At 46.1% G+C, this 23,684-nt stretch overlaps 1 protein-coding gene across 1 annotated transcript in view; it reads right to left on the bottom strand.

Moving 5' to 3' along the window:
• LOC142574760 (endothelin-converting enzyme 1-like) overlaps window positions 1-23,684 on the bottom strand; it is a 102,780-nt gene that overhangs the window by 57,647 nt on the left and 21,449 nt on the right. The window contains exons 9-10 of the mRNA XM_075683778.1: window positions 23,000-23,098; window positions 2,513-2,806 (exon numbers count right to left, since the gene is read on the bottom strand). Coding sequence (XP_075539893.1) covers window positions 2,513-2,806; window positions 23,000-23,098 — 393 coding nt within the window. The remainder of the gene's footprint in view (window positions 1-2,512; window positions 2,807-22,999; window positions 23,099-23,684) is intronic.

Genomic DNA, 23,684 nt, shown 5'->3' on the forward strand with positions numbered 1-23,684 from the left:
CCCCGCCCCTCCCCGGCCACACCACCACTCCTCACACACATTCCTAAAGCTCTGACAAATCAATCTCTTCGGCGGTCAACATTTTGATGCCTTTTACAGCGAGAGTTGCGTATGACTAACCTTACATAGTTTTTTTCCTACCCGCCGTGGTTGCTCAGTGGCTATGGTGTTGGGCTGCTGAGCACGAGGTCGCGGGATCGAATCCCGGCCACGGCGGCCGCATTTCTATGGGGGCGAAATGCGAAAACACCCGTGTACTTAGATTTAGGTGCACGTTAAAGAACCCAGGTGGTCGAAATTTCCGGAGTCCTCCACTACGGCGTGCCTCATAATCAGAAAGTGGTTTTGGCACGTTAAATCCCATCATATTATTATATATAGTTTTTTCGTCATCCGTCAAGAGAAAAAATCCTCATGTGGGCCGGTCCTGGTGATAGTGCCAAAAGGGTCCAAGCTCAGTGGCACATACCCCTGTGCGCTAGGGAACCTGCGCCCTTCGAAATCTTCGGGATAGGCCCGGCCACGTATGGGGAGCACTTGACGCCTGCTTCACCTCCGCCGCGGTTGGGCCCAGTATTGCACTACCGTCGGGCCGACCCGCGGCTGAGGTAAACCAGGCGTTAAGCACTCCCCATACGTGGGTGAAGCACTTCGCTTCTCGTTTGAGAGCTTTGACTGTCGTCAGCTCTCGCTGCCATTCCATCTTCACAGAGTAGTATGGTTGTCAATTTTTTCACTCCTTTTGGATGGCGGTAGTTATCGGCATCTCCTAGGGCGTGAAGGCCAGTTTTCTCATCGATTCGGTGCCCACGCGATTAACTCGAGATGAGTTCAGTTGTCACCATCTATTCAATGATAACGCGCATCGCTGTTGCTTTGTTAGCTCAACTTTCTTTGTTTAGACTGATCTAGGGACCAGGAAAAGGATTCGGTTCTTAGTGAGCTGGTCTAAATGCTCGAGGAACGAGTTGCGGCCCGAGAAAATGCCACTTGCGTTAAACTTTTCCTTTTGCTTCATTATTTCCTGGAGTCACGGCTTGCCGCGACGCTGGCAGATCCTCGGAACCATATGCCCGCGATATGGGTTAGATAAGGTGGAAAATAAGATAATGCCAAACAGCGTCCATCATCAGACCCTGCAATAACCGTTAAAACCATAAACAATATCATTGTCACCCGTTACGTCTTCTGGCTTTTCCCTAATTGTACAGCACTTTTCGTGCAAAATTGGCAACTGGAAAGATGTGTCCCAAAGAGTTGAGAAATTAAGCGATATACTAAGGCAATGAGCCAAGGGCAGAGCCAAAGAGGAAGGAAAAGCGAAAATTAACAAATTTAACTGTTGTTTGTGAACAAATTTATGGATCAAGATCTCTTTGTTTAAAAAGGAAGCAGAGAAAAGGTCGCCGGAAGTGGAGAATAATTCCATGTGTTTTGAATCACGCTTCAACAGTTATCAATGGAGCCGCCTGACATAATCCCTTCTCTGCTGAGTCTTTTTCTAACCTTCCGAAGTGGGCGCAGTACGTCTAGAACCACAGCGTCCTGCACATTACGCGATTGTACGGGACTGGTGACCATGCATTGTTACGCAACTTCCCAAATAGCAAAACGGGTCGATTTTGGCACTTAAATTGGTAGAGCAGTGAACGATGGATCCAAAAGAACTGTGATTGTTCCGCAAACATATACATTTCTCTATAAATCTTCCAGAGCTCATTCAAAAAACGCTACTATAACTCTTCATTTTTTTACTTTCGCTTGTTTACCCTTTCTTGGCAGCGTTCTTCCTGCGCTTCTGTCATGCGCAAGTCCATTTGATGTTCTTCCTTGTTTGCTAAGTAAAGGAGTGGTGTATCTCACAGGCGTATCTGTGAGGTAGACCTTATTTCAGCTTTTTGCGGATTCACGCGTCTTTATGGCAAATGGTGGGCATTATTCACATTTGTATTAGTAAAGCTACCTCCCTCCCCTCATTTGCATAGGTTACCTTGTGTTGACCCCCCCCCCGAAAAGCTATCCTGGGTACGTGCCTGCACTCCACAACTGTGATCCCGATGCTCTTTGAATACACAAGCAACGCGACTGCAGTTGTAGCGTAGCTTTCAATGTCTGTAATAGGAGAGGACACCAAGGATCTGTAAAAAGCTTTGCCTGGAAGCTTCGTCCCAGTACTGCGATGATACTCTGCGCTTAGGGTCGTTGTCTTGACACGGTGAAACCACTATGATATCACTGTCAATAAACTGATTCACAAGCCGGTAAGATTGGTTCAGTCTGCTATAGGAGAAACTCTTCCGCATAGGTAAGAAAGACTCATCTTGTGTCACTATTACAGTAGCGATGTTACTCCCTACAGCAGCTTGACATGACGATGATTCCGTAGCGCGGGAGTTTAAGAATACACCTCCGTGATTTGCTGCATTTTTTTTACCCTATAGATCGTAACATCTGCAGCAGTCTATGATATCGTGTGTAAATGGACACGCCATAGCCGGCGCACAGTACTCACTGATTTCGTCGTACTTCCTCATGAACACAGGTTCCATGACCAAGAGAACGTGGTCGTAACAAACATTATCGAATGGCCTGCTGTTTGCCTCTGCATCTGCTGAAGCAGTCTCCACGAGGTCTCCCACAAAGCGCAGGACACTCCAGGCAAGCAGGCAGCGCAATCCATGCGGCCCTATGGTCGGAGACGATAGCAGTGCCACAAGGAGAGCCGGTGCCGACGGCACAACCTGGATATAGTCTTCGCCATGGTAGATGCCTCCCGTGTACCGGCCGAAAATTGACGCCCATCGCACTGCATTGGATGGCGCACACACGTCAGCGATGCAGTCGGCAAGCGCCGCACAAGCTGAAAGCGACCCGCACATTCATTCGAACAACTTTAACAGATTTTGCACAACCGCGCGCTTGGTTACCGCTCCCAATTTTCTTCGCGCTTACGTTTCTCTCGCTTGTATCGTTCAATAAATCTAACTGTTTAGAATCTTCATTTGCGTGGTTCTATCATCATCATCATCATCATCAGCCTAGTTACGCCCACTGCAGGGCAAAGGCCTCTCCCATACTTCTCCAACTACCCCGGTCATGTACTAATTGTGGCCATGTTGTCCCTGCAAACGTCTTAATTTCATCCGCCCACCTAACTTTCTGCCGCCCCCTACTACGCTACCCTTCCCTTGGGATCCAGTCCGTAACCCTTAATGACCATCGGATATCTTCCCTCCTCATTACATGTCCTGCCCATACCCATTTCTTTTTCTTGATTTAACTAAGATGTCGTTTACCCGCGTTTGTTGCCTCACCCAATCTGCTCTTTTCTTATCCCTTAACGTTACACCCATCATTCTTCTTTACATAGCTCGTTGAGTCGTCCTCAATTTCAGCAGAACCCTTTTCGTAAGCCTCCAGGTTTCTGCCCCATATGTGAGTACTGGTAACACACAGCTGTTATACACTTTCCTTTTGAGGGATAGTGGCAACCTGCTGTTCATGATTTGAGAATGCCTGCCAAACGCACCCCAGCCCATTCTTATTCTTCTGGTTATTTCAGTCTCATGATCCGGATCCGTGGTCACTACCTGCCCTAAGTAGATGTATTCCCTTACCACTTCCAGTGCTTCGCTACCTATCGTAAACTGCTGTTCTCTTCCGAGACTGTTAAACAATACTTTAGTTTTCTGCAAATTAATTTTCAGACCCACCCTTCTGCTTTGCCTCTCCAGGTCAGTGAGCATGCATTGCAATTGGTCTCCTGAGTTACTAAGCAAGGCAATATCATCAGCGAATCGCAAGTTGCTAAGGTATTCTCCATCAACTTTTATCCCCAATTCTTCCCACTCCAGGCCTCTGAATACCTCCTGTAAACATGCTGTGAATAGCATTGGAGATATCGTATCTCCCTGTCTGACGCCTTTCTTTATAGGGATTTTGTTACTTTCTTTGTGGAGGACTACGGTGGCTGTGGAGCCGCTATAGATATCTTCCAGTATTTTTAAATATGGCTCATCTACACCCTGATTCCGTAATGCCTCCATGACTGCTGTGGTTTCGACTGAATCAAACGCTTTCTCGTAATCAATGAAAGCTATATATAAGGGTTGGTTATATTCTGCACATTTCTCTATCACTTGATTGACAGTGTGAATATAGTCTATTGTTGAGTAGCCTTTACGGAATCCTGCCTGGTCCTTTGGTTGACAGAAGTCTAAGGTGTTCCGGATTCTATTTGCGATTACTTTAGTAAATACTTTGTAAGCAACGGACAGTAAGCTGATCGGTCTATAATTTTTCAAGTCTTTGGCGTCCCCTTTCTTATGGATTAGGATTATGTTAGCGTTCTTCCAAGATTCCGGTACGCTCGAGGTTATGAGGCATTGCGTATACAGGGTGGCCAGTTTCTCTAGAACAATCTGACCACCATCCTTCAACAAGTCTGCTGTTACCTGATCCTCCCCAGCTGCCTTCCCCCTTTGCATAGCTCCTAAGGCTTTCTTTACGTCTTCTGGCGTTACCTGTGGGATTTCGAATACCTCTAGGCTATTCTCTCTTCCACTATCGTCGTGGGTACCACTGGTACTGTATAAATCTCTATAGAACTCCTCAGCCACTTGAACTATCTCATCCATATTAGTAACGATATTGCCGGCTTTGTCTCTTAACGCACACATCTGATTCTTGCCTATTCCTAGTTTCTTCTTCACTGTTTTTAGGCTTCCTCCGTTCCTGAGAGCGTGTTCAATTCTATCCATATTATAGTTTCTGATGTCCGCTGTCGTACGCTTGTTGATTAACTTAGAAAGTTCTGCCAGTTCTATTCTAGCTGTAGGGTTAGAGGCTTTCATACATTGGCGTTTCTTGATCAGATCTTTCGTCTCCTGCGATAGCTTACTGGTTTCCTGTATAACGGCGTTACCACCGACTTCTATTGCGCACTCCTTAATGATGCCCATGAGATTGTCGTTCATTGCTGCAACACTAAGGTCCTCTTCCTGAGTTAAAGCCGAGTACCTGTTCTGTAGCTTGATTCGGAATTCCTCTAGTTTCCCTCTTACCGCTAACTCATTGATTGGCTTCTTGTGTACCAGTTTCTTCCGTTTCCTCCTCAAGTCTAGGCTAATTCGAGTTCTTACCATTCTATGGTCACTGCAGCGTACCTTGCCGAGCACGTCTACATCTTGTATGATGCCAGGGTTCGCACAGAGTATGAAGTCGATTTCATTTCTAGTCTCACCATTCGGGCTCCTCCACGTCCACTTTCGACTAACCCGCTTGCGGAAAAAGGTGTTCATTATCCGCATATTATTCTGTTCTGCAAACTCTACTAATAATTCTCCTCTGCTATTCCTAGAGCCTATGCCATATTCCCCCACTGACTTGTCTCCAGCCTGCTTCTTGCCTACCCTGGCATTGAAGTCGCCCATCAGTATAGTGTATTTTGTTTTGACTTTACCCATCGCCGATTCCACGTCTTCATAAAAGCTTTCGACTTCCTGGTCATCATGACTGCATGTAGGAGCATAGACTTGTACCACCTTCAATTTGTACCTCTTATTAAGCTTCACAACAAGACCTGCCACCCTCTCTTTAATGCTATAGAATTCCTGTATGTTACCAGCTATTTCCTTATTAATCAGGAATCCGACTCCTAGTTCTCATCTCTCTGCTAAGCCCCGGTAACACAGTACATGCCCGCTTTTTATCACTGTATATGCTTCTTTTGTCCTCCTAACCTCACTGAGCCCTATTATATCCCATTTACTACCCTCTAATTCCTCCAATAACACTGCTAGACTCGCCTCACTAGATAGCGTTCTAACGTTAAACGTTGCCAGGTTCAGATTCCAATGGCGGCCTGTCCGGAGCCAGGTATTCTTAGCACCCTCTGCAGCGTCACAGATCTGACCGCCGCCGCGGTCAGTTGCTTCGCGGCTGCTGGGGACTGAGGGCCGGGGTTTGATTGTTGTATTCATATAGGAGGTTGTGGCCAAGTACTGCACCAGGGCGGCCAATCCTGCTCTGGTGAGAGAGTGCGTTACCGGTTCTGGTCACCGGGATCAGGCCGCACTCCAGGCCTGTTTGTGCAATTTTCTCAACACACGTTTTTTTTTGTATTTTCCGGTGGAGAATTGCGCGGCACCGGGATTTGAATCACGGTCCTTTTGCACTGGAGACGGATACTCTACCGTCCCCGTAGGAGTTAAATGAAAAATTTGATTATGGGGTTTTGCGTGACAAAACCACTTTCTGATTATGCACGCCGTAGTGGAGGACTCCGAAAATTTCGACCACCTGGGGTTCTTTAACGTGCACCAAATTCTAAGTACACGGGTGTTTTCGCATTTCGCCCCCATCGAAATGCGGCCGCTGTGGCCGGGGTCCGATCCCGCGACCTCGTGCTCAGCATTCAAACACCATAACTACTGAGCAACCACGGCGGGTCCCGCAGGAGTTGTACGCCTCATTTAACCTACAGTGGTGCCCAATTTGATCAGTCAAGGTGGGCCAATCTGAGCTCGGTTATACCGCATGGATGGCACTCGGCTAGAGAACCTGGTATTTATGACCGGCACATGTGTGGCCACACATAATTGAGGATATATAATTTTTTTTTTAGGAGGGTTTCCGTACAGCGATAAAATGAAGGAAAAGACATTAAAAAGAAAGAAAAAAAAGGGGGCGGAAAAAAGGAACATAACTTGTGATTTGAACTCGTGATCCTTCAATGTTGCCCGGAAAGGTAGCTCAGTCGGTTGGTTCGTCAAGCCAGCGGTTACTTTCAAGCGCCATAGCTCCTGCTCCGAGCCTCATACCAATGTGGAAAGGGGCTGGTGTTGTCCGCGACAGTCGATTTTTGCTATTCTGAGTGGTTGGAAGGCATAATTTCTTGGAAAAATGGCCGCCAGAGGAGCAGCGTGAACTCGAGCGGCTTTAGAGACTAGGAAAACTGCCTTACAATATTTAGAATTGAGGGGAAGCTTCGTTAACAAACCATAACACGGCAATCAGCTCTCGAATACGACGAGAGAAATTATTGAGACGTGGAAAATTCCCTTGAAATAAATCTGGTTTGCGAGACAAATGCTTGTATGTATTGAATCTCTTAAAAGATGAGGGGGGAAATATGCGCTCACCGAGAGGGCATCGTCAGCACGAGACAACCACCAGGCACCTTACGGGGATGTGGAGAGCTTCGCGGCCGGAACGAAGCCTCCCCTCTCCGCCGGCCAAGCGTGGAAAACGCGCTTTCCGATCGCTCAAGGTTGCGCAGGAATAGTATAGCTCTAGCGTCTAGGAAAAGCTTTAACAGGTGCGAGGGCGGCACGCATAGCGTGGGAAGCTAGCCGCCGGAATAGCTATCTCAAGTACTGCTGCTGGCGAGGGCGAAATACCTTCGTGTAATTATAATAACCCTGATAGGACTTCTTTCAAAGAAAAAAAAAACAGAAAAAGAAAAAAGGAAACGGCTCAGAAGGCTATACTTCGAGAGCTATGACTGATGCTTTTCTATATATATGTATTCATCTCATCTGTGGGATCGCATGCGCGCGCTGTTTCTTTGTCTTTGCGTGTAGTAGTTAGGAGAGTCAGTTTAAGGGCGGAGAAGAGGGAAGGAAAGGAAAGCAAACTTGCAGCGCCGTGGTTTTAAAGCGCAACCGTGGCAGAGAAACGGAAAGGCGATATAAGCATGCGTGTCCATGATACGCACACGACAAACTGCCTTACAATATTTAGACTTGAGGGGAAGCTTCGTTAACTAACTATAACACGGCAATCAGCACTCGAATATAATTATAACCCTAATAATAATTGTAAATATTCATCTCATCTATAGGATCTAAAGCGCACGCTGTTTCTTGTCTCTGCGTGTAGTAGTTAAGAGAGCCAGTTTAAGGGCGGAGAAGAGGGAAGGAAAGGAAAGCACACTTGCAGCGCCGTGGTTTTAAAGCGCAACCGTGGTAGAGAAACGGAAGGCGATATAAGCATGCGTGTCCATGATACGCACACGACAAACTGCCTTACAATATTTAGACTTCAGGGGAAGCTTCGTTAACTAACTATACACGGCAATCAGCACTCGAATATAATTATAACCCTAATAATAATTGTAAATATTCATCTCATCTATAGGATCTAAAGCGCGCGCTGTTTCTTGTCTCTACGTGTAGTAGTTAACAGAGCCAGTTTAAGGGCGGAGAAGAGGGAAGGAAAGGAAAGCAAACTTGCAGCGCCGTGGTTTTAAAGCGCAACCGTGGCAGAGAAACGGAAAGGCGATATAAGCATGCGTGTCCATGATACGCACACGACAAACTGCCTTACAATATTTAGACTTGAGGGGAAGCTTCGTTAACTAACTATAACACGGCAATCAGCACTCGAATATAATTATAACCCTAATAATAATTGTAAATATTCATCTCATCTATAGGATCTAAAGCGCGCGCTGTTTCTTGTCTCTGCGTGTAGTAGTTAAGAGAGCCAGTTTAAGGGCGGAGAAGAGGGAAGGAAAGGAAAGCAAACTTGCAGCGCCGTGGTTTTAAAGCGCAACCGTTGTAGAGAAACGGAAGGCGATATAAGCATGCGTGTCCATGATACGCACACGACAAACTGCCTTACAATATTTAGACTTGAGGGGAAGCTTCGTTAACTAACTATACACGGAAATCAGCACTCGAATATAATTATAACCCTAATAATAATTGTAAATATTCATCTCATCCATAGGATCTAAAGCGCGCGCTGTTTCTTGTCTCTACGTGTAGTAGTTAACAGAGCCAGTTTAAGGGCGGAGAAGAGGGAAGGAAAGGAAAGCAAACTTGCAGCGCCGTGGTTTTAAAGCGCAGCCGTGGTAGAGAAACGGAAGGCGATATAAGCGTGCGTGGCCATGATACGTGCACGACAAACTGCCTTACAATATTTAGACTTGAGGGGAAGCTTCGTTAACAAACTATAACACGGCAATCAGCACTCGAATACGACGAGAGAAATTATTGAGACGTGGAAAATTCCCTTGAAATAAATCTGGTTTGCGAGACAAATGCTTGTAAGTATTGAATCTCTTAAAAGATGAGGGGGGAAATATGCGCTCACCGAGAGGGCATCGTCAGCACGAGACCACCACCAGGCACCTTACGGGGATGTGGAGAGCTTCGCGGCCGGAACGAAGCCTCCCCTCTCCGCCGGCCAAGCGTGGAAAACGCGCTTTCCGATCGCTCAAGGTTGCGCAGGAATAGTATAGCTCTAGCGTCTAGGAAAAGCTTTGACAGGTGCGAGGGCGGCACGCATAGCGTGGGAAGCTAGCCGCCGGAATAGCTATCTCAAGTACTGCTGCTGGCGAGGGCGAAATACCTTCGTGTAATTATAATAACCCTAATAGGACTTCTTTCAAAGAAAAAAAAACTGAAAAAGAAAAAGGAAACGGCTCAGAAGGCTATACTTCGAGAGCTATGACTGATGCTTTTCTATATATATGTATTCATCTCATCTGTGGGATCGCATGCGCGCGCTGTTTCTTTGTCTCTGCGTGTAGTAGTTAAGAGAGTCAGTTTAAGGGCGGAGAAAAGGGAAGGAAAGGAAAGCAAACTTGCAGCGCCGTGGTTTTAAAGCGCAACCGTGGCAGAGAAACGGAAAGGCGATATAAGCATGCGTGTCCATGATACGCACACGACAAACTGCCTTACAATATTTAGACTTGAGGGGAAGCTTCGTTAACTAACTATAACACGGCAATCAGCACTCGAATATAATTATAACCCTAATAATAATTGTAAATATTCATCTCATCTATAGGATCTAAAGCGCACGCTGTTTCTTGTCTCTGCGTGTAGGAGTTAAGAGAGCCAGTTTAAGGGCGGAGAAGAGGGAAGGAAAGGAAAGCACACTTGCAGCGCCGTGGTTTTAAAGCGCAACCGTGGTAGAGAAACGGAAGGCGATATAAGCATGCGTGTCCATGATACGCACACGACAAACTGCCTTACAATATTTAGACTTGAGGGGAAGCTTCGTTAACTAACTATACACGGCAATCAGCACTCGAATATAATTGTAACCCTAATAATAATTGTAAATATTCATCTCATCTATAGGATCTAAAGCGCGCGCTGTTTCTTGTCTCTACGTGTAGTAGTTAACAGAGCCAGTTTAAGGGCGGAGAAGAGGGAAGGAAAGGAAAGCAAACTTGCAGCGCCGTGGTTTTAAAGCGCAACCGTGGTAGAGAAACGGAAGGCGATATAAGCATGCGTGTCCATGATACGCACACGACAAACTGCCTTACAATATTTAGACTTGAGGGGAAGCTTCGTTAACTAACTATACACGGCAATCAGCACTCGAATATAATTATAACCCTAATAATAATTGTAAATATTCATCTCATCCATAGGATCTAAAGCGCGCGCTGTTTCTTGTCTCTACGTGTAGTAGTTAACAGAGCCAGTTTAAGGGCGGAGAAGAGGGAAGGAAAGGAAAGCAAACTTGCAGCGCCGTGGTTTTAAAGCGCAGCCGTGGTAGAGAAACGGAAGGCGATATAAGCGTGCGTGGCCATGATACGTACACGACAAACTGCCTTACAATATTTAGACTTGAGGGGAAGCTTCGTTAACAAACTATAACACGGCAATCAGCACTCGAATACGACGAGAGAAATTATTGAGACGTGGAAAATTCCCTTGAAATAAATCTGGTTTGCGAGACAAATGCTTGTAAGTATTGAATCTCTTAAAAGATGAGGGGGGAAATATGCGCTCACCGAGAGGGCATCGTCAGCACGAGACCACCACCAGGCACCTTACGGGGATGTGGAGAACTTCGCGGCCGGAACGAAGCCTCCCCTCTCCGCCGGCCAAGCGTGGAAAACGCGCTTTCCGATCGCTCAAGGTTGCGCAGGAATAGTATAGCTCTAGCGTCTAGGAAAAGCTTTGACAGGTGCGAGGGCGGCACGCATAGCGTGGGAAGCTAGCCGCCGCAATAGCTATCTCAAGTACTGCTGCTGGCGAGGGCGAAATACCTTCGTGTAATTATAATAACCCTAATAGGACTTCTTTCAAAGAAAAAAAAACAGAAAAAGAAAAGGGAAACGGCTCAGAAGGCTATACTTCGAGAGCTATGACTGATGCTTTTCTATATATATGTATTCATCTCATCTGTGGGATCGCATGCGCGCGCTGTTTCTTTGTCTCTGCGTGTAGTAGTTAAGAGAGTCAGTTTAAGGGCGGAGAAGAGGGAAGGAAAGGAAAGCAAACTTGCAGCGCCGTGGTTTTAAAGCGCAACCGTGGCAGAGAAACGGAAAGGCGATATAAGCATGCGTGTCCATGATACGCACACGACAAACTGCCTTACAATATTTAGACTTGAGGGGAACCTTCGTTAACTAACTATAACACGGCAATCAGCACTCGAATATAATTATAACCCTAATAATAATTGTAAATATTCATCTCATCTATAGGATCTAAAGCGCACGCTGTTTCTTGTCTCTACGTGTAGTAGTTAACAGAGCCAGTTGAAGGGCGGAGAAGAGGGAAGGAAAGGAAAGCAAACTTGCAGCGCCGTGGTTTTAAAGCGCAACCGTGGTAGAGAAACGGAAGGCGATATAAGCATGCGTGTCCATGATACGCACACGACAAACTGCCTTACAATATTTAGACTTGAGGGGAAGCTTCGTTAACTAACTATACACGGCAATCAGCACTCGAATATAATTGTAACCCTAATAATAATTGTAAATATTCATCTCATCTATAGGATCTAAAGCGCGCGCTGTTTCTTGTCTCTGCGTGTAGTAGTTAAGAGAGCCAGTTTAAGGGCGGAGAAGAGGGAAGGAAAGGAAAGCAAACTTGCAGCGCCGTGGTTTTAAAGCGCAACCGTTGTAGAGAAACGGAAGGCGATATAAGCATGCGTGTCCATGATACGCACACGACAAACTGCCTTACAATATTTAGACTTGAGGGGAAGCTTCGTTAACTAACTATACACGGAAATCAGCACTCGAATATAATTATAACCCTAATAATAATTGTAAATATTCATCTCATCCATAGGATCTAAAGCGCGCGCTGTTTCTTGTCTCTACGTGTAGTAGTTAACAGAGCCAGTTTAAGGGCGGAGAAGAGGGAAGGAAAGGAAAGCAAACTTGCAGCGCCGTGGTTTTAAAGCGCAGCCGTGGTAGAGAAACGGAAGGCGATATAAGCGTGCGTGGCCATGATACGTGCACGACAAACTGCCTTACAATATTTAGACTTGAGGGGAAGCTTCGTTAACAAACTATAACACGGCAATCAGCACTCGAATACGACGAGAGAAATTATTGAGACGTGGAAAATTCCCTTGAAATAAATCTGGTTTGCGAGACAAATGCTTGTAAGTATTGAATCTCTTAAAAGATGAGGGGGGAAATATGCGCTCACCGAGAGGGCATCGTCAGCACGAGACCACCACCAGGCACCTTACGGGGATGTGGAGAGCTTCGCGGCCGGAACGAAGCCTCCCCTCTCCGCCGGCCAAGCGTGGAAAACGCGCTTTCCGATCGCTCAAGGTTGCGCAGGAATAGTATAGCTCTAGCGTCTAGGAAAAGCTTTGACAGGTGCGAGGGCGGCACGCATAGCGTGGGAAGCTAGCCGCCGGAATAGCTATCTCAAGTACTGCTGCTGGCGAGGGCGAAATACCTTCGTGTAATTATAATAACCCTAATAGGACTTCTTTCAAAGAAAAAAAAACTGAAAAAGAAAAAGGAAACGGCTCAGAAGGCTATACTTCGAGAGCTATGACTGATGCTTTTCTATATATATGTATTCATCTCATCTGTGGGATCGCATGCGCGCGCTGTTTCTTTGTCTCTGCGTGTAGTAGTTAAGAGAGTCAGTTTAAGGGCGGAGAAAAGGGAAGGAAAGGAAAGCAAACTTGCAGCGCCGTGGTTTTAAAGCGCAACCGTGGCAGAGAAACGGAAAGGCGATATAAGCATGCGTGTCCATGATACGCACACGACAAACTGCCTTACAATATTTAGACTTGAGGGGAAGCTTCGTTAACTAACTATAACACGGCAATCAGCACTCGAATATAATTATAACCCTAATAATAATTGTAAATATTCATCTCATCTATAGGATCTAAAGCGCACGCTGTTTCTTGTCTCTGCGTGTAGTAGTTAAGAGAGCCAGTTTAAGGGCGGAGAAGAGGGAAGGAAAGGAAAGCACACTTGCAGCGCCGTGGTTTTAAAGCGCAACCGTGGTAGAGAAACGGAAGGCGATATAAGCATGCGTGTCCATGATACGCACACGACAAACTGCCTTACAATATTTAGACTTGAGGGGAAGCTTCGTTAACTAACTATACACGGCAATCAGCACTCGAATATAATTGTAACCCTAATAATAATTGTAAATATTCATCTCATCTATAGGATCTAAAGCGCGCGCTGTTTCTTGTCTCTACGTGTAGTAGTTAACAGAGCCAGTTTAAGGGCGGAGAAGAGGGAAGGAAAGGAAAGCAAACTTGCAGCGCCGTGGTTTTAAAGCGCAACCGTGGTAGAGAAACGGAAGGCGATATAAGCATGCGTGTCCATGATACGCACACGACAAACTGCCTTACAATATTTAGACTTGAGGGGAAGCTTCGTTAACTAACTATACACGGCAATCAGCACTCGAATATAATTATAACCCTAATAATAATTGTAAATATTCATCTCATCCATAGGATCTAAAGCGCGCGCTGTTTCTTGTCTCTACGTGTAGTAGTTAACAGAGCCAGTTTAAGGGCGGAGAAGAGGGAAGGAAAGGAAAGCAAACTTGCAGCGCCGTGGTTTTAAAGCGCAGCCGTGGTAGAGAAACGGAAGGCGATATAAGCGTGCGTGGCCATGATACGTACACGACAAACTGCCTTACAATATTTAGACTTGAGGGGAAGCTTCGTTAACAAACTATAACACGGCAATCAGCACTCGAATACGACGAGAGAAATTATTGAGACGTGGAAAATTCCCTTGAAATAAATCTGGTTTGCGAGACAAATGCTTGTAAGTATTGAATCTCTTAAAAGATGAGGGGGGAAATATGCGCTCACCGAGAGGGCATCGTCAGCACGAGACCACCACCAGGCACCTTACGGGGATGTGGAGAACTTCGCGGCCGGAACGAAGCCTCCCCTCTCCGCCGGCCAAGCGTGGAAAACGCGCTTTCCGATCGCTCAAGGTTGCGCAGGAATAGTATAGCTCTAGCGTCTAGGAAAAGCTTTGACAGGTGCGAGGGCGGCACGCATAGCGTGGGAAGCTAGCCGCCGCAATAGCTATCTCAAGTACTGCTGCTGGCGAGGGCGAAATACCTTCGTGTAATTATAATAACCCTAATAGGACTTCTTTCAAAGAAAAAAAAACAGAAAAAGAAAAGGGAAACGGCTCAGAAGGCTATACTTCGAGAGCTATGACTGATGCTTTTCTATATATATGTATTCATCTCATCTGTGGGATCGCATGCGCGCGCTGTTTCTTTGTCTCTGCGTGTAGTAGTTAAGAGAGTCAGTTTAAGGGCGGAGAAGAGGGAAGGAAAGGAAAGCAAACTTGCAGCGCCGTGGTTTTAAAGCGCAACCGTGGCAGAGAAACGGAAAGGCGATATAAGCATGCGTGTCCATGATACGCACACGACAAACTGCCTTACAATATTTAGACTTGAGGGGAACCTTCGTTAACTAACTATAACACGGCAATCAGCACTCGAATATAATTATAACCCTAATAATAATTGTAAATATTCATCTCATCTATAGGATCTAAAGCGCACGCTGTTTCTTGTCTCTACGTGTAGTAGTTAACAGAGCCAGTTGAAGGGCGGAGAAGAGGGAAGGAAAGGAAAGCAAACTTGCAGCGCCGTGGTTTTAAAGCGCAACCGTGGTAGAGAAACGGAAGGCGATATAAGCATGCGTGTCCATGATACGCACACGACAAACTGCCTTACAATATTTAGACTTGAGGGGAAGCTTCGTTAACTAACTATACACGGCAATCAGCACTCGAATATAATTGTAACCCTAATAATAATTGTAAATATTCATCTCATCTATAGGATCTAAAGCGCGCGCTGTTTCTTGTCTCTACGTGTAGTAGTTAACAGAGCCAGTTTAAGGGCGGAGAAGAGGGAAGGAAAGGAAAGCAAACTTGCAGCGCCGTGGTTTTAAAGCGCAGCCGTGGTAGAGAAACGGAAGGCGATATAAGCGTGCGTGGCCATGATACGTACACGACAAACTGCCTTACAATATTTAGACTTGAGGGGAAGCTTCGTTAACAAACTATAACACGGCAATCGGCGCTCGAATACGACGAGAGAAATTATTGAGACGTGGAAAATTCCCTTGAAATAAATCTGGTTTGCGAGACAAATGCTTGTAAGTATTGAATCTCTTAAAAGATGAGGGGGGAAATATGCGCTCACGCAGAGGGCATCGTCAGCACGAGACCACCACCAGGCACCTTACGGGGATGTGGAGAGCTTCGCGGCCGGAACGAAGCCTCCCCTCTCCGCCGGCCAAGCGTGGAAAACGCGCTTTCCGATCGCTCAAGGTTGCGCAGGAATAGTATAGCTCTAGCGTCTAGGAAAAGCTTTGACAGGTGCGAGGGCGGCACGCATAGCGTGGGAAGCTAGCCGCCGGAATAGCTATCTCAAGTACTGCTGCTGGCGAGGGCGAAATACCTTCGTGTAATTATAATAACCCTAATAGGACTTCTTTCAAAGAAAAAAAAACAGAAAAAGAAAAAGGAAACGGCTCAGAAGGCTATACTTCGAGAGCTATGACTGATGCTTTTCTATATATATGTATTCATCTCATCTGTGGGATCGCATGCGCGCGCTGTTTCTTTGTCTCTGCGTGTAGTAGTTAAGAGAGTCAGTTTAAGGGCGGAGAAGAGGGAAGGAAAGGAAAGCAAACTTGCAGCGCCGTGGTTTTAAAGCGCAACCGTGGTAGAGAAACGGAAGGCGATATAAGCATGCGTGTCCATGATACGCACATGACAAACTGCCTTACAATATTTAGACTTGAGGGGAAGCTTCGTTAACTAACTATACACGGCAATCAGCACTCGAATACAATTATAACCCTAATAATAATTGTAAATATTCATCTCATCTATAGGATCTAAAGCGCGCGCTGTTTCTTGTCTCTACGTGTAGTAGTTAACAGAGCCAGTTGAAGGGCGGAGAAGAGGGAAGGAAAGGAAAGCAAACTTGCAGCGCCGTGGTTTTAAAGCGCAACCGTGGTAGAGAAACGGAAGGCGATATAAGCATGCGTGTCCATGATACGCACACGACAAACTGCCTTACAATATTTAGACTTGAGGGGAAGCTTCGTTAACTAACTATACACGGCAATCAGCACTCGAATATAATTATAACCCTAATAATAATTGTAAATATTCATCTCATCCATAGGATCTAAAGCGCGCGCTGTTTCTTGTCTCTACGTGTAGTAGTTAACAGAGCCAGTTTAAGGGCGGAGAAGAGGGAAGGAAAGGAAAGCAAACTTGCAGCGCCGTGGTTTTAAAGCGCAGCCGTGGTAGAGAAACGGAAGGCGATATAAGCGTGCGTGGCCATGATACGTACACGACAAACTGCCTTACAATATTTAGACTTGAGGGGAAGCTTCGTTAACAAACTATAACACGGCAATCAGCACTCGAATACGACGAGAGAAATTATTGAGACGTGGAAAATTCCCTTGAAATAAATCTGGTTTGCGAGACAAATGCTTGTAAGTATTGAATCTCTTAAAAGATGAGGGGGGAAATATGCGCTCACCGAGAGGGCATCGTCAGCACGAGACCACCACCAGGCACCTTACGGGGATGTGGAGAGCTTCGCGGCCGGAACGAAGCCTCCCCTCTCCGCCGGCCAAGCGTGGAAAACGCGCTTTCCGATCGCTCAAGGTTGCGCAGGAATAGTATAGCTCTAGCGTCTAGGAAAAGCTTTGACAGGTGCGAGGGCGGCACGCATAGCGTGGGAAGCTAGCCGCCGGAATAGCTATCTCAAGTACTGCTGCTGGCGAGGGCGAAATACCTTCGTGTAATTATAATAACCCTAATAGGACTTCTTTCAAAGAAAAAAAACAGAAAAAGAAAAAGGAAACGGCTCAGAAGGCTATACTTCGAGAGCTATGACTGATGCTTTTCTATATATATGTATTCATCTCATCTGTGGGATCGCATGCGCGCGCTGTTTCTTTGTCTCTGCGTGTAGTAGTTAAGAGAGTCAGTTTAAGGGCGGAGAAGAGGGAAGGAAAGGAAAGCAAACTTGCAGCGCCGTGGTTTTAAAGCGCAACCGTGGCAGAGAAACGGAAAGGCGATATAAGCATGCGTGTCCATGATACGCACACGACAAACTGCCTTACAATATTTAGACTTGAGGGGAAGCTTCGTTAACTAACTATGACACGGCAATCAGCACTCGAATATAATTATAACCCTAATAATAATTGTAAATATTCATCTCATCTATAGGATCTAAAGCGCATGCTGTTTCTTGTCTCTACGTGTAGTAGTTAACAGAGCCAGTTGAAGGGCGGAGAAGAGGGAAGGAAAGGAAAGCAAACTTGCAGCGCCGTGGTTTTAAAGCGCAACCGTGGTAGAGAAACGGAAGGCGATATAAGCATGCGTGTCCATGATACGCACACGACAAACTGCCTTACAATATTTAGACTTGAGGGGAAGCTTCGTTAACTAACTATACACGGCAATCAGCACTCGAATATAATTGTAACCCTAATAATAATTGTAAATATTCATCTCATCTATAGGATCTAAAGCGCGCGCTGTTTCTTGTCTCTACGTGTAGTAGTTAACAGAGCCAGTTTAAGGGCGGAGAAGAGGGAAGGAAAGGAAAGCAAACTTGCAGCGCCGTGGTTTTAAAGCGCAGCCGTGGTAGAGAAACGGAAGGCGATATAAGCGTGCGTGGCCATGATACGTACACGACAAACTGCCTTACAATATTTAGACTTGAGGGGAAGCTTCGTTAACAAACTATAACACGGCAATCGGCACTCGAATACGACGAGAGAAATTATTGAGACGTGGAAAATTCCCTTGAAATAAATCTGGTTTGCGAGACAAATGCTTGTAAGTATTGAATCTCTTAAAAGATGAGGGGGGAAATATGCGCTCACGGAGAGGGCATCGTCAGCACGAGACTACCACCAGGCACCTTACGGGGATGTGGAGAGCTTCGCGGCCGGAACGAAGCCTCCCCTCTCCGCCGGCCAAGCGTGGAAAACGCGTTTTCCGATCGCTCAAGGTTGCGCAGGAATAGTATAGCTCTAGCGTCTAGGAAAAGCTTTAACAGGTGCGAGGGCGGCACGCATAGCGTGGGAAGCTAGCCGCCGGAATAGCTATCTCAAGTACTGCTGCTGGCGAGGGCGAAATACCTTCGTGTAATTATAATAACCCTAATAGGACTTCTTTCAAAGAAAAATAAACAGAACAAGAAAAAGGAAACGGCTCAGAAGGCTATACTTCGATAGCTATGACTGATGCTTTTCTATATATATGTATTCATCTCATCTATGGGATCGCATGCGCACGCTGTTTCTTTGTCTCTGCGTGTAGTAGTTAAGAGAGTCAGTTTAAGGGCGGAGAAGAGGGAAGGAAAGGAAAGCAAACTTGCAGCGCCGTGGTTTTAAAGCGCAACCGTGGCAGAGAAACGGAAAGGCGATATAAGCATACGTGTCCATGATACGCGCATGACAAACTGCCTTACAATATTTAGACTTGAGGGGAAGCTTCGTTAACTAACTATAACACGGCAATCAGCACTCGAATACAATTATAACCCTAATAATAATTGTAAATATTCATCTCATCTATAGGATCTAAAGCGCGCGCTGTTTCTTGTCTCTACGTGTAGTAGTTAACAGAGCCAGTTGAAGGGCGGAGAAGAGGGAAGGAAAGGAAAGCAAACTTGCAGCGCCGTGGTTTTAAAGCGCAACCGTGGTAGAGAAACGGAAGGCGATATAAGCATGCGTGTCCATGATACGCACACGACAAACTGCCTTACAATATTTAGACTTGAGGGGAAGCTTCGTTAACTAACTATACACGGCAATCAGCACTCGAATATAATTATAACCCTAATAATAATTGTAAATATTCATCTCATCTATAGGATCTAAAGCGCGCGCTGTTTCTTGTCTCTACTTGTAGTAGTTAACAGAGCCAGTTTAAGGGCGGAGAAGAGGGAAGGAAAGGAAAGCAAACTTGCAGCGCCGTGGTTTTAAAGCGCAGCCGTGGTAGAGAAACGGAAGGCGATATAAGCGTGCGTGGCCATGATACGTACACGACAAACTGCCTTACAATATTTAGACTTGAGGTGAAGCTTCGTTAACAAACTATAACACGGCAATCAGCACTCGAATACGACGAGAGAAATTATTGAGACGTGGAAAATTCCCTTGAAATAAATCTGGTTTGCGAGACAAATGCTTGTATGTATTGAATCTCTTAAAAGATGAGGGGGGAAATATGCGCTCATCGAGAGGGCATCGTCAGCACGCGACCACCACCAGGCACCTTACGGGGATGTGGAGAGCTTCGCGGCCGGAACGAAGCCTCCCCTCTCCGCCGGCCAAGCGTGGAAAACGCGCTTTCCGATCGCTCAATGTTGCGCAGGAATAGTATAGCTCTAGCGTCTAGGAAAAGCTTTAACAGGTGCGTGGGCGGCACGCATAGCGTTGGAAGCTAGCCGCCGGAATAGCTATCTCAAGTACTGCTGCTGGCGAGGGCAAAATACCTTCGTGTAATTATAATAACCCTAATAGGACTTCTTTCAAAGAAAAAAAACAGAAAAAGAAAAAAGGAAACGGCTCAGAAGGCTATACTTCGAGAGCTATGACTGATGCTTTTCTATATATATGTATTCATCTCATCTATGGGATCGCATGCGCGCGCTGTTTCTTTGTCTCTGCGTGTAGTAGTTAAGAGAGTCAGTTTAAGGGCGGAGAAGAGGGAAGGAAAGGAAAGCAAACTTGCAGCGCCGTGGTTTTAAAGCGCAACCGTGGCAGAGAAACGGGAAGGCGATATAAGCATGCGTGTCCATGATACGCACACGACAAACTGCCTTACAATATTTAGACTTGAGGGGAAGCTTCGTTAACTAACTATAACACGGCAATCAGCACTCGAATATAATTATAACCCTAATAATAATTGTAAATATTCATCTCATCTATAGGATCTAAAGCGCGCGCTGTTTCTTGTCTCTGCGTGTAGTAGTTAAGAGAGCCAGTTTAAGGGCGGAGAAGAGGGAAGGAAAGGAAAGCAAACTTGCAGCGCCGTGGTCTTAAAGCGCAGCCGTGGTAGAGAAACGGAAGGCGATATAAGCGTGCGTGGCCATGATACGTACACGACAAACTTCCTTACAATATTTAGACTTGAGGGGAAGCTTCGTTAACAAACTATAACACGGCAATCAGCACTCGAATACGACGAGAGAAATTATTGAGACGTGGAAAATTCCCTTGAAATAAATCTGGTTTGCGAGACAAATGCTTGTACGTATTGAATCTCTTAAAAGATGAGGGGGGAAATATGCGCTCACCGAGAGGGCATCGTCAGCACGAGACAACCACCAGGCACCTTACGGGGATGTGGAGAGCTTCGCGGCCGGAACGAAGCCTCCCCTCACCGCCGGCCAAGGGTGGAAAACGCGCTTTCCGATCGCTCAAGGTTGCGCAGGAATAGTATAGCTCTAGCGTCTAGGAAAAGCTTTAACAGGTGCGAGGGCGGTACGCATAGCGTGGGAAGCTAGCCGCCGGAATAGCTATCTCAAGTACTGCTGCTGGCGAGGGCGAAATACCTTCGTGTAACTATAATAACCCTAATAGGACTTCTTTCAAAGAAAAAAAAACAGAAAAAGAAAAAAGGAAACGGCTCAGAAGGCTATACTTCGAGAGCTATGACTGATGCTTTTCTATATATATGTATTCATCTCATCTATGGGATCGCATGCGCGCGCTGTTTCTTTGTCTCTGCGTGTAGTAGTTAAGAGAGTCAGTTTAAGGGCGGAGAAGAGGGAAGGAAAGGAAAGCAAACTTGCAGCGCCGTGGTTTTAAAGCGTAACAGTGGCAGAGAAACTGAAAGGCGATATAAGCATGCGTGTCCATGATACGCACACGACAAACTGCCTTACAATATTTAGACTTGAGGGGAAGTTTCGTTAACTAACTATAACACGGCAATCAGCACTCGAAAATAATTATAACCCTAATAATAATTCTAAATATTCATCTCATCTATAGGATCTACTGCAGGTCAACTGTTTCAATGAACAATGCGGCTGGAAAAAAATGGCGTTTTGTTCCCATACTCCAACTACAAGAAAGCAGTAGTGATGAATAATTGCGAACAGTTGAGGTTCTTGTACCTGCACCTACACGTAAGCACACGGGCGTTTTTCCATTTCACCCCATCCAAACGGCACAAGGCCGGGTATCGAACCCGCGGCCTCGTGCTCCGCAGCAGAATGCCGTAGCCACTGATGACGGATAGGTTAGATGAAAAGTTCCTAATGATGAAGAGCCAAAGTAAGATCGACGCTGTGCGCGCAGTGGTTTTGGCCTTTCACTCTTAAGCCCGAGGGCACGGGATGAAGTCACGGTCGCGACAACCGGGACTTAAATTAAAATTAAATTAAACGAAATAAACGACACTAAAAAAAAACGCATACTGCGCACTGGGTGCACGTTAAAGAATCCCTGGTAGTCGAAATTATTTTGGAGTCCAATACTGCGATGCGCTTTAGAATCATATAGTGGGTTCGGCACGCTAAACAACAGCATTTCATTTTTTTTTTTTTTAGGCAAGGTCATCCGAAAATGTACGCCGGGAAATCAGCGCCAGCATAAAATAAGGGAGATTCACGTGAAAACACGTGACTTAATGCGGTGACTTTAGACGCCGCCGCAAGTATGCGAACTTTGAGATCGTTGTGTCAGAGAAAGATGCCATTTCTCCATCATGCGCGTGTCACGTGCGCATGCGGCACCGTTGTCGCGCCACGCATGACGCAATCTGAGCTAAACGTACATCGTCTATCGCTCGGCGTTCCGAGAGGCCCAGCTCCACAGAACGCTTGTCGATCTTAGTGTCAGTGATCGCGTTTGAAATAGTTCGTTCTTGCCGTAGTAGGTGCACTCTATCAAATTGAAACCTGTGCTCGTCAGGACGAACTTGTAGGGTTTACAAAAGTGCAATTTGTTACAAAAATTTGACGGTTGATTGGTTATGGGGGCACCCGCGTTCGACGCGTAGAGTGCGGAAATGGCGTGAAGAGACTCGGGCAGCAAGCTACAAAAGAATTCCAATCCTAGTCAACCATATCTGACCACCGCAGGCCCACTACGAATAGGGAGCTAGCGTGATTACAAGATCATATGTCTTACAACCTCGACTAGTCGCATTACAAGTTCTGAAAGTAAGCTTCAATTTCAGAAGAGCGGAATTTTGGGCCAGTTGGCGATGCATATTTCACTACGGTGAAGCGGGATAGACGGGACAAAGGAAGGCGATACATACGGCGCAGATATCCCGTCTGTGTCGCCTTCCTCCGTCCCCTCTATCGTGCTCCACTTTAGTCAAGTAAGCTTTGTAATGTGTGAATAAGTGTCACATGTGGTGTATTTGGTTATGTCATTTCTGTGTCGGCAGTACCCAGCAATACTCCACAGCACGCTCAAGACATCTCACGTACCGCCAACTGTGGCTGCGTGCCCGATAAAGCCTACCCGACATTGTTTTTTCCGAAACCTGTAGCATTCGGAAGGTATTGGTCTACTCTTGCGTGGTGCTCGGACGAAAAAGAGAGGAATGGTCAAGATGAGCTACACAGGACTGAAACTCTACATGCAATAAGTATATTTTTGTTCTGTTATACACGAAAAACATATTCAGTATTTGTTATCATGTCACTGTTAACAAGATCTACTGAGAGCATATAAGCATTCGCCTCTCCACTCATCTTACCTGAATCGACGTGGCCCTCCGTCAGATTTCCAAGACCAGCGATTGTGACTGCAGCGATCGTGGCTGGCTGCTTCGCATAGCGGTCCAGGGCGACGGCGACTTAAAGACGGCGAGAACAAGAACATCTTTGTCAGCACCGTTCGCGCAATAAAGTTAACTTCTGCGCGCTCGCTTTTAAACCGGCTGCAAAGCACAAATCGAACGCGCATAATCACTCAACCCTACGTCACCCTGCACACGTGACGCGATTTCCCTTCGCAGCGCAATGACAGCATTCTCGCCACAGCTACCCTCCTTTGGCACAGAGCTTCTTTTAGGTACCGACCAAGTGGTACCTTGCTTTTTCCTCATTAGGAACCCCTTAGCATTGGACTTCTATGTGTAGGGACGTTGTATATCGTTTTCTTGACTGCTGTAACGCTACGGGTGGCCAGCAGGATGGCCCCCGCTATGTCGCCCTTCAAGCCCGTGCCTAAAATTCTATTCGATCAAGGACTGACACGAAATTTGTTCTTTTACCCGCTGAGGGATACAACAGTTTCCACTGCAGGCTATAATATACCAGTAGCGGCGCCTCTGATAAGTGACACCGAGGTGCAAATTCCCGCGCGAGAAGATACTGTTGCCTGCAGAAGCCGTTGCTGTTTGACCATATTAGCGGAGTAGAAAGGCTTTTTGAATGCGT

This window comes from Dermacentor variabilis, chromosome 3, assembly GCF_050947875.1.
Source record: "Dermacentor variabilis isolate Ectoservices chromosome 3, ASM5094787v1, whole genome shotgun sequence".
Lineage (NCBI taxonomy): Eukaryota > Metazoa > Arthropoda > Arachnida > Ixodida > Ixodidae > Dermacentor > Dermacentor variabilis.